This window comes from Phoca vitulina, unplaced genomic scaffold (assembly GCF_004348235.1).
Source record: "Phoca vitulina isolate PV1807 unplaced genomic scaffold, GSC_HSeal_1.0 scaffold33, whole genome shotgun sequence".
Classification (NCBI taxonomy): domain Eukaryota; kingdom Metazoa; phylum Chordata; class Mammalia; order Carnivora; family Phocidae; genus Phoca; species Phoca vitulina.
This window is the reverse complement of record NW_022589736.1, coordinates 20,944,234-20,958,461: the sequence shown is the minus strand read 5'-3', so window position 1 is coordinate 20,958,461 and position 14,228 is coordinate 20,944,234. Positions and strand designations below refer to the sequence as shown.

The 14,228-nt window shown below is 40.2% G+C and overlaps 1 protein-coding gene across 1 annotated transcript in view; it reads right to left on the bottom strand.

Moving 5' to 3' along the window:
* Positions 1 to 14,228, bottom strand: part of PLXDC2 (plexin domain containing 2) — a 469,270-nt gene that overhangs the window by 290,765 nt on the left and 164,277 nt on the right. The window contains exon 2 of the mRNA XM_032425793.1: positions 8,870 to 9,081. Coding sequence (XP_032281684.1) covers positions 8,870 to 9,081 — 212 coding nt within the window. The remainder of the gene's footprint in view (positions 1 to 8,869; positions 9,082 to 14,228) is intronic.

The window sequence follows — 14,228 nt, the reverse complement described above, 5'->3', positions numbered from 1 at the left end:
AATTTTCCTACCTTAAGTTTAAATAGTCAGAAAATTTTAGGTGTCTCCTGTATTTGTAATGGCCAACTCATCTGTAATGTATAGACCAAGCGGTATTTCCATCTAAGTCATAGTATTTGGCAAAGACCCATGAGATGTCTTTGACAAAGGTCCACAGAAACTTATGGGAGTCACATAAAATTACAGAACATCACTGTTTTTCAGAGGCCTGTAGTCTTTATTTTTCCAATGCATTGGTGCTACATGACAGAGTGCACATTAATTTGTTAGATAAAATAAATGGCAAAGACTTGGTGTGATTTAGTGTACCCACTGGTATTAGTATCTCTAAAAATTAAGGAAGTTTGCATCATAAGGGCTGGCAGATTCATTATGCTCCAAATCTTCATGGGCATATAAGCAGTGGCCTCAATACTCTCCCAGATGTAGAAATAGTAATTTCTATTACTATTTCTATAGTAATAGAAATCATGCTGTTGACATGCCTGTGCCAACCCAAACCCATTTAGTCTTTGAGTTATAATCACTTTATTATTCTGTTTCTGATTCTGAAAAAAAAAAATCACAGAAAAAAAGAAAACGAGTCCTTAAGGCATAATCCACTAATACAGAGTGGGGCTGTCCAGTGAATGACCCCAGAAGCTGTCTCTCTGTTGCCCAGAAGCTACCTATCTAAGGAGACAAGTTATGCACCCCACAAGATGGGCTCAGCCTGAACTTAACTTTCTGTGGCATCTGGTAACCCCAGCCCAGGTGCTGGCCCTTCCTAAAGCGCTGGCAGGTAAGCCTGACTGCTTGTGCTTGATCCTTGAGTACTTTTTTTTAAAAAAGATCTTATTTATTTGTTTGAGAGAGAGAGAGAGAGAGCGCATGTGAGAGAGCACAAGTGTGGGGGAGGGGCAAAAGGAGAGTGAGAAGCAGGCTCCCCGCTGAGCAGGGAGCCCCATGCAGGGCTTGATCCCAGGACCCTGGAATCATGACCTGAGCTGAAGGCAGATGCTTAACTGACTGAACCACCTAGGCGCCCCGATCCTTGAGTATTTATTTCCCCTGTGCAATGCCACTCTCATGCTTCTCCAATAAAGAAGAAAACCAAATGGGACACAGCCCTGCCTGGAGCACTTTGAGACCCTTCTCCATGGGCTGCCCAGAGAACAGGGGACTCAAGCAGCTGCTGGCTTTTTTGCTCCTGACTTCTAGCCCATACTTAATGGCCACTTGTGCTTTCACCCTGAGCCCTTTGCTCAACATATAAAAACTGTACATGTTCTGGACAACCAAAACAATTAATCTGTTTTTTCAGCAAGATTTAAAAAAAAAAAAATCAATCTAGATAAATATCTAGACCTATGGCATTAAGCAATACTATAATGTTTGATATTGAAAATAATAATTTTCATAAAAGTGTGTTTTAAATGTCCCATTGGAAGATGGTCTGAACAAAGAGGAAAAATAAGATTGTAAGATGATACAATAAAAATTCAACTATTAGCAGTTACCCGATGTTCTCTCTGTTAGGAGTTTCCTCTTGCTGTCCCAGTTAATACAAAGAAAGGCAGAAAATATAACAGGGTCCTCATGAATGGGTAGGAAATTGAGGTAGGAAAAAACTCTGTGCAATATTTTTACAATTAATCTAAGGGGTCTGGTTGGGGGAGGTTAGTATGGTGTTTCTCTTTGTACATGAAGAACACAAGAATATTATTCATTCTAAAACATAATTCTTGTTCTGAAAATAAATTATATGATCAACACACTTAATAATTTTACAACCTGTATGTATCACTTCGAAGACTATTTCCATGCCATTACTGCAAGTAAACTCAACTAGCTAACAGTGAAGCATCATAGAAATAATTCAGTTATTCTTTATGGAACTCTTTGAAGGACGGTTATGGATCTTTTTTCATTTTTGTTTCAATAGAGAGCTGGCATGTCAAGCTAAGAATAATCTACAATTGAGCAAGATATATGATACTCTATTTTAATCCTCATTATCTTTTTAGAGGATGAGTAATAATTGCAGGTAAGTTCTGCCTGATTTATTATTTTCAGTGCATTTTCTTTTTTTGAAGACTAGAAGTCCTCATCAATATTCCAGAAGAAACCAAATGGGATTAAATCAGAAGTTTAAAACTAGGTGTTTTTCCAATTACCCAAACAGAAGGAATTAAGATAGACTTTGTTGTCGGTGTACATACAACCTTTGGCAATATGGAGTTGAAGACATGAGGCCAATTCCCAACCCATATGAGTTGGGAGGTATCAAGGGTATAACAGGTCGCCCTGCCAGGGATAGAGATGACAGGGACCCACAAGTGACTCTCAGCTTCAAGCAAGCACCAGAAGGGGTGGCAAGACTTCAGTCATGGTGGCTGATGTAAGTTAATGAGTAGAAATCTGAGTATTTCTGAAATCCTTATGTTCATCCAAACCTTTCCTCTAACACCATCTCATTTTACCTGACAACAATTCTCATCTAAATTTAATTCATCTTTCCATCCCTCAGCCCCACCCCCCCCCCCCCCCGCCCAAGCAGTATTTTAGGACTCTCAAAGCAATCTTGCTTTTCCCTATTTATAATCTTTCAGTAGCTTCCAAGTACCTTCTTGATCAATTCCAAATATCTTATCACAGTGTTATCTGAACACTTGTGCCCTCCCACCCGCCTCAACTCATATGCAATGTGATGGCATGTGGAGGTGTGGCCTTTGGGGATGTGATTAGGTCACGAAGGTGGCGTCCTCCCGAATGGGATTAGTGCCCTTATAAAAGAGACTGCAGAGAGCTTTCTAGCCCCTTGAGCCATGTGAGGACACAGCAGAATGACAGCCCTCCATGAACCAGGAAGTGGGCTCTCCTCAGACACTCAACCTGCCAACAGCTTGATTCTGGACTTTCCAGACTACAGAACTATGAGAAACAGATGTTTGTTGTGTAAGCCCCCCAGTCTCTGGTAGTTTTGCTATAGGAGCCTGAACAGACCAGGACACATTTTCCAAAAGGGAGTTTAAAGCCTTGGCCCTGCCTATCTGTACAAAACTCTCTGTCTAGAAATACCCTGATGCTTGGTACCTTCTAACGCTCTCTTCCTCACTTGGTTCAGATGACACCTTGTCTCTACGTTAATCTTGGCTCTCTACAGAATAAGGGTCTTCCTCTGGGTGCTGATTAACTTACACAGTACTTCTCCTTTTCAATCACATACCCTCACAATGTTCGCTTTTTCATCTTCTTTGGAACCAAATCTGACACCTACACTGCATTTGGGAAATTTCAATTCACTCTTGAGTCAAATAAGTGTGCTTCTCCAGGATTAATCTTAGCACTCCCTTCACATGACTTTCTGATTCTGCAACTACATACTGAAGCCTCTGCAAGCTTAAGATCTCCTAAAATGGAAATGCCTCATTAAAAAAAAAATCTACACCAGCTTTTCACATTCATAATAAATATAGTAGCAGAGTTATTCAGTATCAGGTGATACTTTTCTTTCTTTTGGAAAATGTCACAAATCTGCACTATCATGTTCTTCTCATATATAAGTATTATCTTCTGTGAGTTCACTGAGCAGAACAGTGGCCCGAGAAAAGAATCAGCATGCCAGTACTCTGCAAATCTTCCTTACTCTATTTCTGTGAAATGGGATGATATGTCTTATTACTATCCCATATTTATATTCATTTTTGTGATTGTCTGGTCTTTGAAATTGAGAAAGCTTACTTAGACTTGAGACACAGAAGCAGTAAGATTTCCATTATCTAAGAATATCTGATGTATTCTCTATAGTGCAAATATACCAGGAAGATTCTGCCTTCATGGGGCATTACGGGACGTCTTTTTCTTTGTAAAACAATCATCAAAGCAATCACAATCTTTTAGATTAAGTACTTGCCAGTGACTTCTTTCCTTTCAAGTAGATTGTTTAATTATGGACTGCAATAAAATATTAGAGCATATATAACAACCTTATGCGCAGCAATTAGTGGTTGCTAACTTTTTAAAGAAATGTACTGCAAAATTTTTAAAAATAAGATGCAGACACAATTGGAAATGTGCTATAGCAGAAGATCAAAAAAAGTTTTTACATATGCATCTAGAAGAAAAACAGTTGGTCTCTGGATTTTAGTTATATCCATCACACATATTTGCTGGTCATCTCAATTATACCTTCCTCAGATAAGAGCTTTAATGTGAACATAGATGATATAATTGCTGGATATGCCTGCAATTTTTAATTTGGTACCAAAATGAGAAATCCACAAGACATGTGGTTAGTAGGCAATTCAAATTAACCTAAGATTTTTCAGAACATTTATATCTTCAAAATCAATAGCGAAATCTGCTTTGTGGTCTAACTTTCTGAAACTCAAAGTGTGGCCTGTGGTATGGCCACATGTGCAACCCTTGAGAGGCACTAGGCTCGCTCACAATATCTGAGTCACTTTGGATCATGGAGCTACACTCCTATGATCCAAAAACCCTATTTTGAATATTCCCTTCTTCAAGTCATCCCAGTGCTTTTGAATCAAGGCAAAAAAAAAAAAGAAAATCACAGTTGAAGATCCTTTCCAAAAACATTTTCATTGTCCTAAGATGGGGAAGATGAAGCTCAAGATATTGCATGGGAATACGTGACAGAAACTCCACGTTTGGTTCAGTGTGTGAGAAAGGAATTTGGAATGGATTTCTGTAAGTTACCAACACTGTGATGGGGAGACAGTTGATGAAACTGATCTTCATGAGGATCAGTAATTCTCACCAAACACTGCTCAGGCCCTCCGCATTCCATAAGGTGCCCCCGAGGCTGCAAGAGCTCTGGGCCAGCAAGGGAGGAATAGCCAGCAACAAGGTGAAAACATTTGCTGTTCATCCACGCTAGGGTCCCAGGGGCCATGGGACCCACTGAAGGCTGCTCTCACACGGCTGAATCATGAACGTGATTCAGCCTTACCTGAAAGTCTTAGGAGACCTTGTATTCCCAAAGGAATTACAAAAAGTAGCACACCAGTGACTGCTCTTAACCCCACCCATCAGAAGAAGGCACCATTCTTCTTACATGGCCAAGTGGTTACACGTCCACATGAACAGAGAAAGTACAAGAAGAAAAGGCTAGCTGAAGTCAACATTCAGATCAACAGAGGCGTCTGCCAACTGTTGAGTCCCTACTTATTCATCAGGAAATACAAACGGTTTCAAAACATCTTTATATCTTCAGGGGAAGAATATTAAAAAAAAAAAGAAAAAGAAAGCAATGACAACAACAACAAGAAACTTCGACTAGAAGAATTTTCCAGGTTTCCAGTCCCTCTATTATCTGTTCCTGTGTAGAGCCAGAAAAAATACTGTCACCAAGTTAAGAGAATAACAGCCTTTGTTTATGTCTGAATGAATTTGTGCCAGGATAGTCAATATGCTATTGTCTTTTGTTTTTGTCTTCGGTGAAAGTGGGGTAGAAAGTCTAGACAATGGCAGAAGCAGGGGGGCACATGCATAGGAATGCCATTCTGGGGGGTTGAAGTCTCACTGGGATACAAATTATTTTCACAGCCACTAACTATAGTCAGGGCTCTGGAGCAAAATAATTCCCACTCTTGACATCAACTCTGGAAGCATCTAAGGGAAAAAGCACACATTGTCTTTCATGCTCATTGCTTGTATTAAGCAATATAAATCAAAATGCTTATTCCCAAGAGATAAGAAAGACCTTGTCACAATGCCCGGCACAGAGTAGCCCCTCTATCACCATTTGGTTTCTTTCTTCCTTATTTCTGTTTAACTCCATCAGGCAAAAATATTTTCCCTAAAAGAGACACAACAATGTTCAAAAATGCCATTTTGAGGGCCAGGATAAATAAACTTTGCAGAGAAGTTTCAGATGTAGGCTTTTGTTTCCAAACTAGAGGTAGTGCCAAGGAGTGACTTATGGGACTTCAGTCCCCAATAATCTCCATCAATCCTCAGAACCCCATCAGAATAAATAAACTCTTCAAATAAAAGCAGCCATATTGTTATAAAATCTAGCTTCAAGAGAAGTTTCCTTCCCGCCAGGTTGAAACCCTGAAGGCAGTCTCTCATCGATATTGGGGTGCTGCCACTGTCCAAAATCATTACCTAATCAAAGTACCATTTACTTTTCCTTCTATTAGAGGAAGCAAAAGCCAAGTAGAAAGAATAAATCTTGGCAGCTGGGCAGGCCTGGGTTTAAATACCAGCCCCTTTATTCATTAATGGAAGAGTTTAGGGAAATACTAAACCTAAATCTGAAATTGCCCTCATGTAAAAGGCACTGAGATTACCCAGTGAACCTGGAGACACAAGTCTCAGTACGCTGAGGTCAGGACCAGGCAAGATGATCTCCATACAGCACCCGGCACGTGTTAGCACCGAGTGCTTACCCAGCGCAGAGCTCCCTGCACCAGCACGATCCTCCCTCCTTTGCTTTACTGATTCAAAATCCCTGACATTATGGGATCTCCTCTGTTAAGGTAGAAAAAGAGAAAAAATGGCTGAAAAACAACATCATGGCTCTAACAACAACTGGGATTATATTTTGAGGAGTGTTCATACATCCCCAAGCAAAGGGATTTTCTATTTTACAAATGATTTGGAAAATTCAGCATCCTGCATAGAGATCACAGAGTTCTAGGAATGTGTCTTCTCCCCTTTCAATCTCAGTGAGCTACCAGTTCTGGGCAGAGAGTAAACACCTCTGCTTCTGTTCCTCTCTCTTTTCTTTATGCTGCACCCCAGCTAAAGAGTGCTCAGGGAAGAATTATGTTGCCCTCTCCGAGTTGCTATAACAACACTGTTGCCAAAATAGCAGGCACTCTGCAGGAGTCAGAATAGCCTCTTACAGGTATTATATGACTTTTGCTCCTGGCACCTCCTCTGTTGCCTGTTAAGGGGCCTGGCTGAGGCAGCCAGGGACCACCAGAGTCACATACTAGCTAAGGAGATGGAGAGGGGCTTTGAAAATTGCTGGGCCTCTCACATCCACAGAATCCCAATGGCCTGGGTTTCAGATCTTCTGAAGATTCCTCTCACTATGCGGGAACAAAATGATGCCTTGATACTATTTGGAGAACGATGTAGTGTCTGTTTCATGAAGTTGAGTTCTTTTCCTAAATAATGAGTATTTCAGGGCAGTAGAAAGAATCTTGTCTGGTTCTGAAAACGTATAAACCTGCTACCTGGGAGAAAATAGGAACTAAACCTTCAGATCGAGAGAGGATATTCAAACAGACAATGGCTGGACCACGGATGACCACAGAACTCTGACCTCCAAACTCTACGGCAACCAGTCCAGGGAGCCAGAATGCAACCTGGGCAGCAATCAGGCTAGAATGGGCAGGAATTGATGAACAGCTGACAGATTTCCTATTTTTTGTCTCTAGGTCCAACTCAGTATAAGCCAAATATGCTCCCCAAATCGATCACATAAGATGCTCTGCTTCTAATTAGCCCGTCTCCAGCTCCTCTGTGCCAACAACTTCCCATGAGAGCATAACCGAAGACGTCTCTCTTTTTTAAAGACGTATTTATTTGAAAGAGAGAGAGAGAGAGAACGAGCACACACGTGTGCACATGCACACAAGTGGGGGAAGGGCAGAGGAACAGAATCCTCAAGCAGACTCCCTGCTGAGTGCAGAACCCTAAGCGGGGCTGGATCTCACGACCCTGAGATCATGACCCCAGCCGAAACCAAGAGTCAGAGGCTTAACTAACAGAGATACCCAGGTGCCCCTATCCTTCTCTTTTTTTAAGTGAGAAACTTTCCCACTCCCTTGCCTGCTTTTGAGTCTCTGCCAGAGGGAAGTGGTAGAAGCTCACTCTTGCTAGAGCAAACGAATAAATAGCCTGCATTCTCATTTGGGTGGTTTTTTTTTGCTTATTTCCATAAGATTGACCTGTTTGTTTTTGTTAGATCTAGTGGACTAACAGGATCATATTTTATGATTTGCAATGCTAAGGACTATGGGAATTTAAGCAATATAATACCACCCTTGAGGCCTCTGGGCAACCTTACAGTCTGCCCAAAATGTGTCCTCAGCGAACTTCCATACTCATCAAACCCATCTCCAACTGTCCTCCTTCCACTTCATAGCTCCAACCACAACAGAGAATTGCTTAAAGTCACAGAGTGAACGACCATTCCAGTTTGCCCAGAACTGCCTTGTTTTTAGCATTGAAAGCGCTCTACCCGAGGAAAGCACTCAGCTCCGGGTAAAAGGGACAGTTGGTCACTCAATGAGACTCTCCAGCGTGCCCCAGCGTTCTAAGACTTGGCCACTGCAGATGCAGTTCACTCTGCCAGGAATCTTCTTTCTCACTACTGACAGGAAATCAACCTGGTGAACTCCCCTCAACCTGCCAAGCCCCTGCCTAAACGCCTGCTCCCAGGCTAAGCCTCTTTGACAACGGCCCACCCTCAGGCCCAAGCAGGTGACCTCGCCCTCCTCCATGCCATGCTCCAGCTCCTATATATCCTTGTACGTATCACGTAGCACAGAGCTGATGTGGTTACACAGCGACTTCCTTGCAGGCAGGTGCTGTATCATGTTCCTCCTTGTGTCTCCTCACGATCATCACCATAGCAAGCCAGTGTTTGTCTGTTTCGTGAATAAATGTACTCATGGCTGATTAAATGGTTTAGCTATTATGTATTTACCTATTTCATATAGTTATAATTATTGATTACTGAACTACTGAATATTAACTATTTATTAATAAGTTAAATTGATCCTTACCAAAAAATCCAAAAGCTCTCGAGTGAGCTGAAGGTGGAGCCTATCCATCTGCAGAAGTTGGATGCCTCACAGAAAATACAGTCGTCAACCCAGTTCAGTTACCCAGACTATTTACCTACCTCAATCTGTGTGGTGTTGTCCTGCCCATCGTCCAGTAGCAGGTCTGTGAAGCCTCTGGGCTCTGGGGAGTCTTGGCCCATGCTTGCTCGGTTAGAGTCAGCTGCCTTGAGAGAATCCAAGCTCCTTTTCCACCGGTGGCTGAATGCATGTGTGTCCACTTCCATTTCCTCTTCTGCTTGCGGGAAGACCTGAGCAACTTGGTATTGCCCATCTGTTTGAACAAGAAATAAAATAATGAGTTACCACTTGTTATGAGTCATACACATGCTAACTAATAGAGCAGAACAATAATTTTGCCCAGTGATGAAGATAGGAAACTAACTCCTAACAGGGAAACCTGTTTAATTGTAATATTTTGAGCTGGGAGGAACATCTCTGAGTAGAATGCAATTTTAATACACGCCGTAAGTCGTGGCAATGGTTAATGTGCAGATCCAGCAGAGCCCCTGAAACAGATGTGCAGCCCTAAAGCAACGCATTTTTATTCTCTCCCCTCTCCGCCCTCCACACACACACTTCATAAACATTCTCTAGTTGTTCTGAGAAAATAAGCTACAATCCAAACAAAGGAACGAAACCTAGTGACTCTTAGCACATTGGAAAAAAAAAAAAAAGTCAGACGTTATTAACTTGTGAGCCTATATTCCTCTCACACTAGTTCTGCTGCCCAGCAAAGAGGTAACAATGTATTTGAATGTGTTAAATAATATATGGAATGATCTTTGCGTAAACGTACTAACTGCCTGGTAGCTCACCAGTCAGATTTAGTTCATTGCCTACCTCATTTAATAAGTAACACCATCAGGAGGCATCACAAAGGCTCTTGTTCATTTGTGCAGTTCTCACCTTGGACTCTTGGCAGGGTGGTGAAGGATGACAGTGATAGGCACTTAGAGAAATGGATGGGAAAGCAAAGAGACCAAATCACACAGGTATTTTAAAGCCATCAGCAGGGACTGGCCTTGTTGACCCAGCTCATCCTATTACTACAGGAGGGAAAATAAGATTTAATCATTACTCCTAGTCTTTCATTTCAGTAGGTCAGTAGGAGAAGGTGTATCACAAGTATGGGAAATTCAGTTTCTGACCAAGACGAACAGTCTTCTTCTACGCAACTATTACCCAAAGATATGAATTGACAGCCTTTATAACTGGCAGGATACAGGTTCAAAAAGGGCTAAGACAGCAGTGATTTAATTATAGCTGTGATGTTGTCTTCAATAGGAGAACATTCCAAGAAACGAAAATGTATTTAATGTGACTTATAATACCATTGTATCAGCTACTTAGAACTCTAATAACTAAGTTAAGGCTACCACTACTAATCACACACAAATGGTCTAAAATATTTCCCTTTCCGCATCGGGCTCTCTGTTCCTTGGGAGCCTGCTTCTCCCCCTGCCTCTCTCTTTCTCTCTCTGTCTCTCATGAATAAATAAATAAAATCTTAAAAAAAAAAAAAAAAAAAAAGGGCGCCTGGGCGGCTCAGATGGTTGAGCATCTGCCTTCGGCTCAGGTCATGATCCCGGGGTCCTGGGACCGAGTACCGCATCGGGCTCCCTGTTCCTTGGGAGCCTGCTTCTCCCTTTGCCTCTCTCTCTCTCTCTCTCTGTCTCTCATGAATAAATAAATAAAATCTTAAAAAAATAAAAAAATAAAAAAATAAATAAAATAAAATATTTCCCTTTCAACTCAGAAAGGTGCTAATAATTCTTCTAGACAGAAAGGATATTCTTTGGTTTCACCATGAACTTAAAAGATCTCTCACTGCTTCATGCCTTGGCAGATACAGCCCAGAGAAAAATACCACCATAGTATTGGTGATCTAGACTTTAACTTGGGCTCACAGAATATTAGAGCTTAAATGAACCATGAAGACAGAAATGGCCAAGAGCTTCACAAAGAGAAACCCAAGAGCCAGAGAAATGTAGCACCATGAACAATTCACAGAATTGTTGTAAGGCTGAAAAATCTCATGTACATAAAGGGTTGATCATGTTCCACCCGACACACACCGTAAATGTTCAATAATTATGTCTAATGAGTATTACCATCACTATAGAAAAGTGTTCCTTTTTTAACACTGTTGTCCCACTGGCCACTGAATGGTGCTGAATAAATGTCTGTTGACTGATTGATGGATAAATGAACTGTTGAAAGTCTCTTTGGAGCAAGAATGATTGGACCAGTCAGAGTTAATGGAAGAAATACGGTACAAGGATTCAAAGGACCAGGGGTGGAATTGTTTGTTAGGTTTCCTGGATATGGGGTCCAACATAATTTACAAAATTCTGTGCTTTGGTTGCCCTATATTTTAAATGGGAATGAAAATATCTTACCTGCAAAAGCAGACAGCTTTTTCTGAGGATGTGTCAGGCTCTAAGACCTATGATTCTAGGCAAAGCTACATAAAGCAATTTTATTTGCTTTATTTATATATCCTGCCTCATTACCAAAAATATATGAGGCAGCTTACAACAAAAGTAAGCAATAAAGTTTTATAATAATCAGATAAGACCTGCTAGCCCAACAGTTATGTTAACTTTAAAGGTGTGCATTTGTCCTGTACTAAGGGTGGTGACCCTCTGAATACAAATAATCATATCAGAACCACTGAAAATGTATACAGAATTCTTGTTAGAATGTCAATCTAGGTAAGAAATGTAGCCAATAGATTAAATGCTCCTGGATTTAAAAATGGTTTTTAAAAAGAATCACACAAAGGGAACAGCAGAGGTTTGTCATTCCTCTAAAATGTAAATCAGGAAGTCTACCTAAAACTTCAAAGAAGTAATCTTTATTAAAATCTTCAAAACAGGGCGCCTGGGTGGCTCAGTTGGTTAAGCGACTGCCTTCGGCTCAGGTCGTGATCCTGGAGTCCCTGGATCGAGTCCCGCATCGGGCTCCCTGCTCGGCAGGGAGTCTGCTTCTCCCTCTGACCCTCCCCCCTCTCATGTGCTCTCTCTCATTCTCTCTCTCTCAAATAAATAAATAAAATCTTTAAAAAAAAAAATCTTCAAAACAGAATTTTCAAAACAACTCTTGGTTTCTTAGAAACAGTCCATGCTGTTGGATATTAACTGCCTGATATTAATGTTATTATTATCTTTCCAGAGATTTATAACACAAGACAAAACTATGGTACTTTCTGTGATGCCTGTAGGCCAGTGACGTCACCCAAGCCCTTGCGGTCCCCACACAGGGCAGGGAGAGACGGAGGAATCCGTAACATTGGAGGGGCTATCTGCACAGAAACTCTACTTCTCAACTTCCTTGAGTCCCCTTTCTCATTTTCCCCCTGCCTTCTTACTCTAGAGAACACATGAAAAGGAGCTTCTAAACTTAAGGGTGATAAAGCCCATATTCTCCACTATTAAATTAATTAGACAAAGAGACCATTAGATTGAGGTCGTTCTGATACTTTAGAAGTGTACACAAGCGAACCAAACCCTAGATCTATAAATGCCTCCAGATTAAGAAATCAAAACCGAACGATAACCAGTCTTACACAGCCAACTAGGCTTCTCTGAATCAGATAACTCCTTAAGCCAATCAAACAGTTTTCTTGCTTTGCTTCTGCCTTTTTCCCATACAAGTCTCTCCCCTAGCTCCTGTCATTGGAGCCCGTCTGATCATTTCTAGCTCAGAGCTGCCAGAATGAAATTGATCTTTGCTCAGGTAAATTCTTGAAATTTTTTAATATGCCTCAGTTTATCTTTGAACACCACTTAAGTTGAAATTTGGGATGTTTGATTAATGTGTCAAACTTTCGTTTTCATCATGAACATTCAAACTAACACATTAGCAGGATTACTGGGGAAGGTAAATTTCAGATAGGGAGGCCTCCTGTAGAAGACACACATACATGCTTACTCTGGCACTTACGAGGGTAAGTCCCTAGACAGCTATGGGGTTTTGGTGGGGATTCCCCCCCCCTAATTTTTAGCAGTGTTTTATAATTTTTTTTCCTCTCTTGCTTCATGGTCACATTAACAGCAATTACAGCTGTTGACTGGTTTGCTTCCATTATGGACATGCTTGCTCCTCCTAGAATTTGCTACCTTCAACTTTATAAATCTGTCTCTTGATTACTTGCTGGTTATCATATTTACAAAGAGTAAACAGGATCTAAGGAAGGAACTGAGGGGTTTTTTAATAAGAAAATTTGTGAGCTTTAGGGCTTGGCTTCTGTGAGTTTTCTTTTGGTTGCTAGTTTAGATCTAATTATTTTTCTCTGGTTATGTTATGAATAATAAGAGGAAACATTCCTATATGCTCATAATTCAGTACTCCATGGTTCATCAAGACTGGAGTATGAAATTGGCTTAGATTTTGATCCCATTTCAGAATGATTTTTAGACAAGATAAAACAAGTCAAGAATGGATGTTTTACAGAAATAAAGACCGAGAAAAATTGGCAAAACCACAGCATGGTTATCTACATTGTAAATTATTCCTATGCACTTCATGTGCTTTCAAACTCATAAAAATATTTTAAATTATTCTTTAAATCACCACCAAAACGAATTACTCAGAAGCAAGCTAAAGGGTTATAAGTAATATAATTTTTCCCTTCCCAGCTATAGTGAAAACAAAAGCAACAGGAGGGATCTTTGAGTAGTCTGGCTGAACAGATTGTTTGCTTTCTGTCCACTGTATGTTAATTAAACCACTGATGGAAAACTTTCAAAGATAATTTTTTCCAACATATTTTGCTGTAGTTGTTAATCATATAGCTCATGGAAATATTAAATATATCTAAAGACTCCTGTTTGAATATAGGAGAAAGCTTACAGACATATTTCTGTATATATGTAATATATAAATTGTTCTTACACATTCTTGAGATATTTTATTTGATTAAAAGAGCAGATACACTATTACTGAAGAAAGTACTTCATTACATTCCAAATAGAACATTGTTATGAAACCCAATAATGTCTAGTTAATCTGAGAGTAAAAACAAGAAACTCATGTGTATCCTCATATTATTCTTTGCAAACCTCCAAGTCTCTTTTGTGCCATTATATACTGTAAAATAATTTAAAATAAAAACAAAAAAAACTGTGCTGGGCTGGATATGTTCATATTTGTGTCTTATCTGAATGATTTTATTAAAATAGCTTACATTTAACCAATAGTTACATGTTTAACCATTGTTATATGTTGAAACCATCTTTAACGGTATTTCTTGTGTCTTGCATACAAATCATACACACGATACATGCTAAACCACCAAGAAATCTACATAAATTGACATGCATCTTATGTAATTGGGACCCATCTGTATACCTTTTGACAAGCATTTTGGTCTATACTTTACAAGTGAACCAAATCACCCCTGTGAATCCTCTGCAG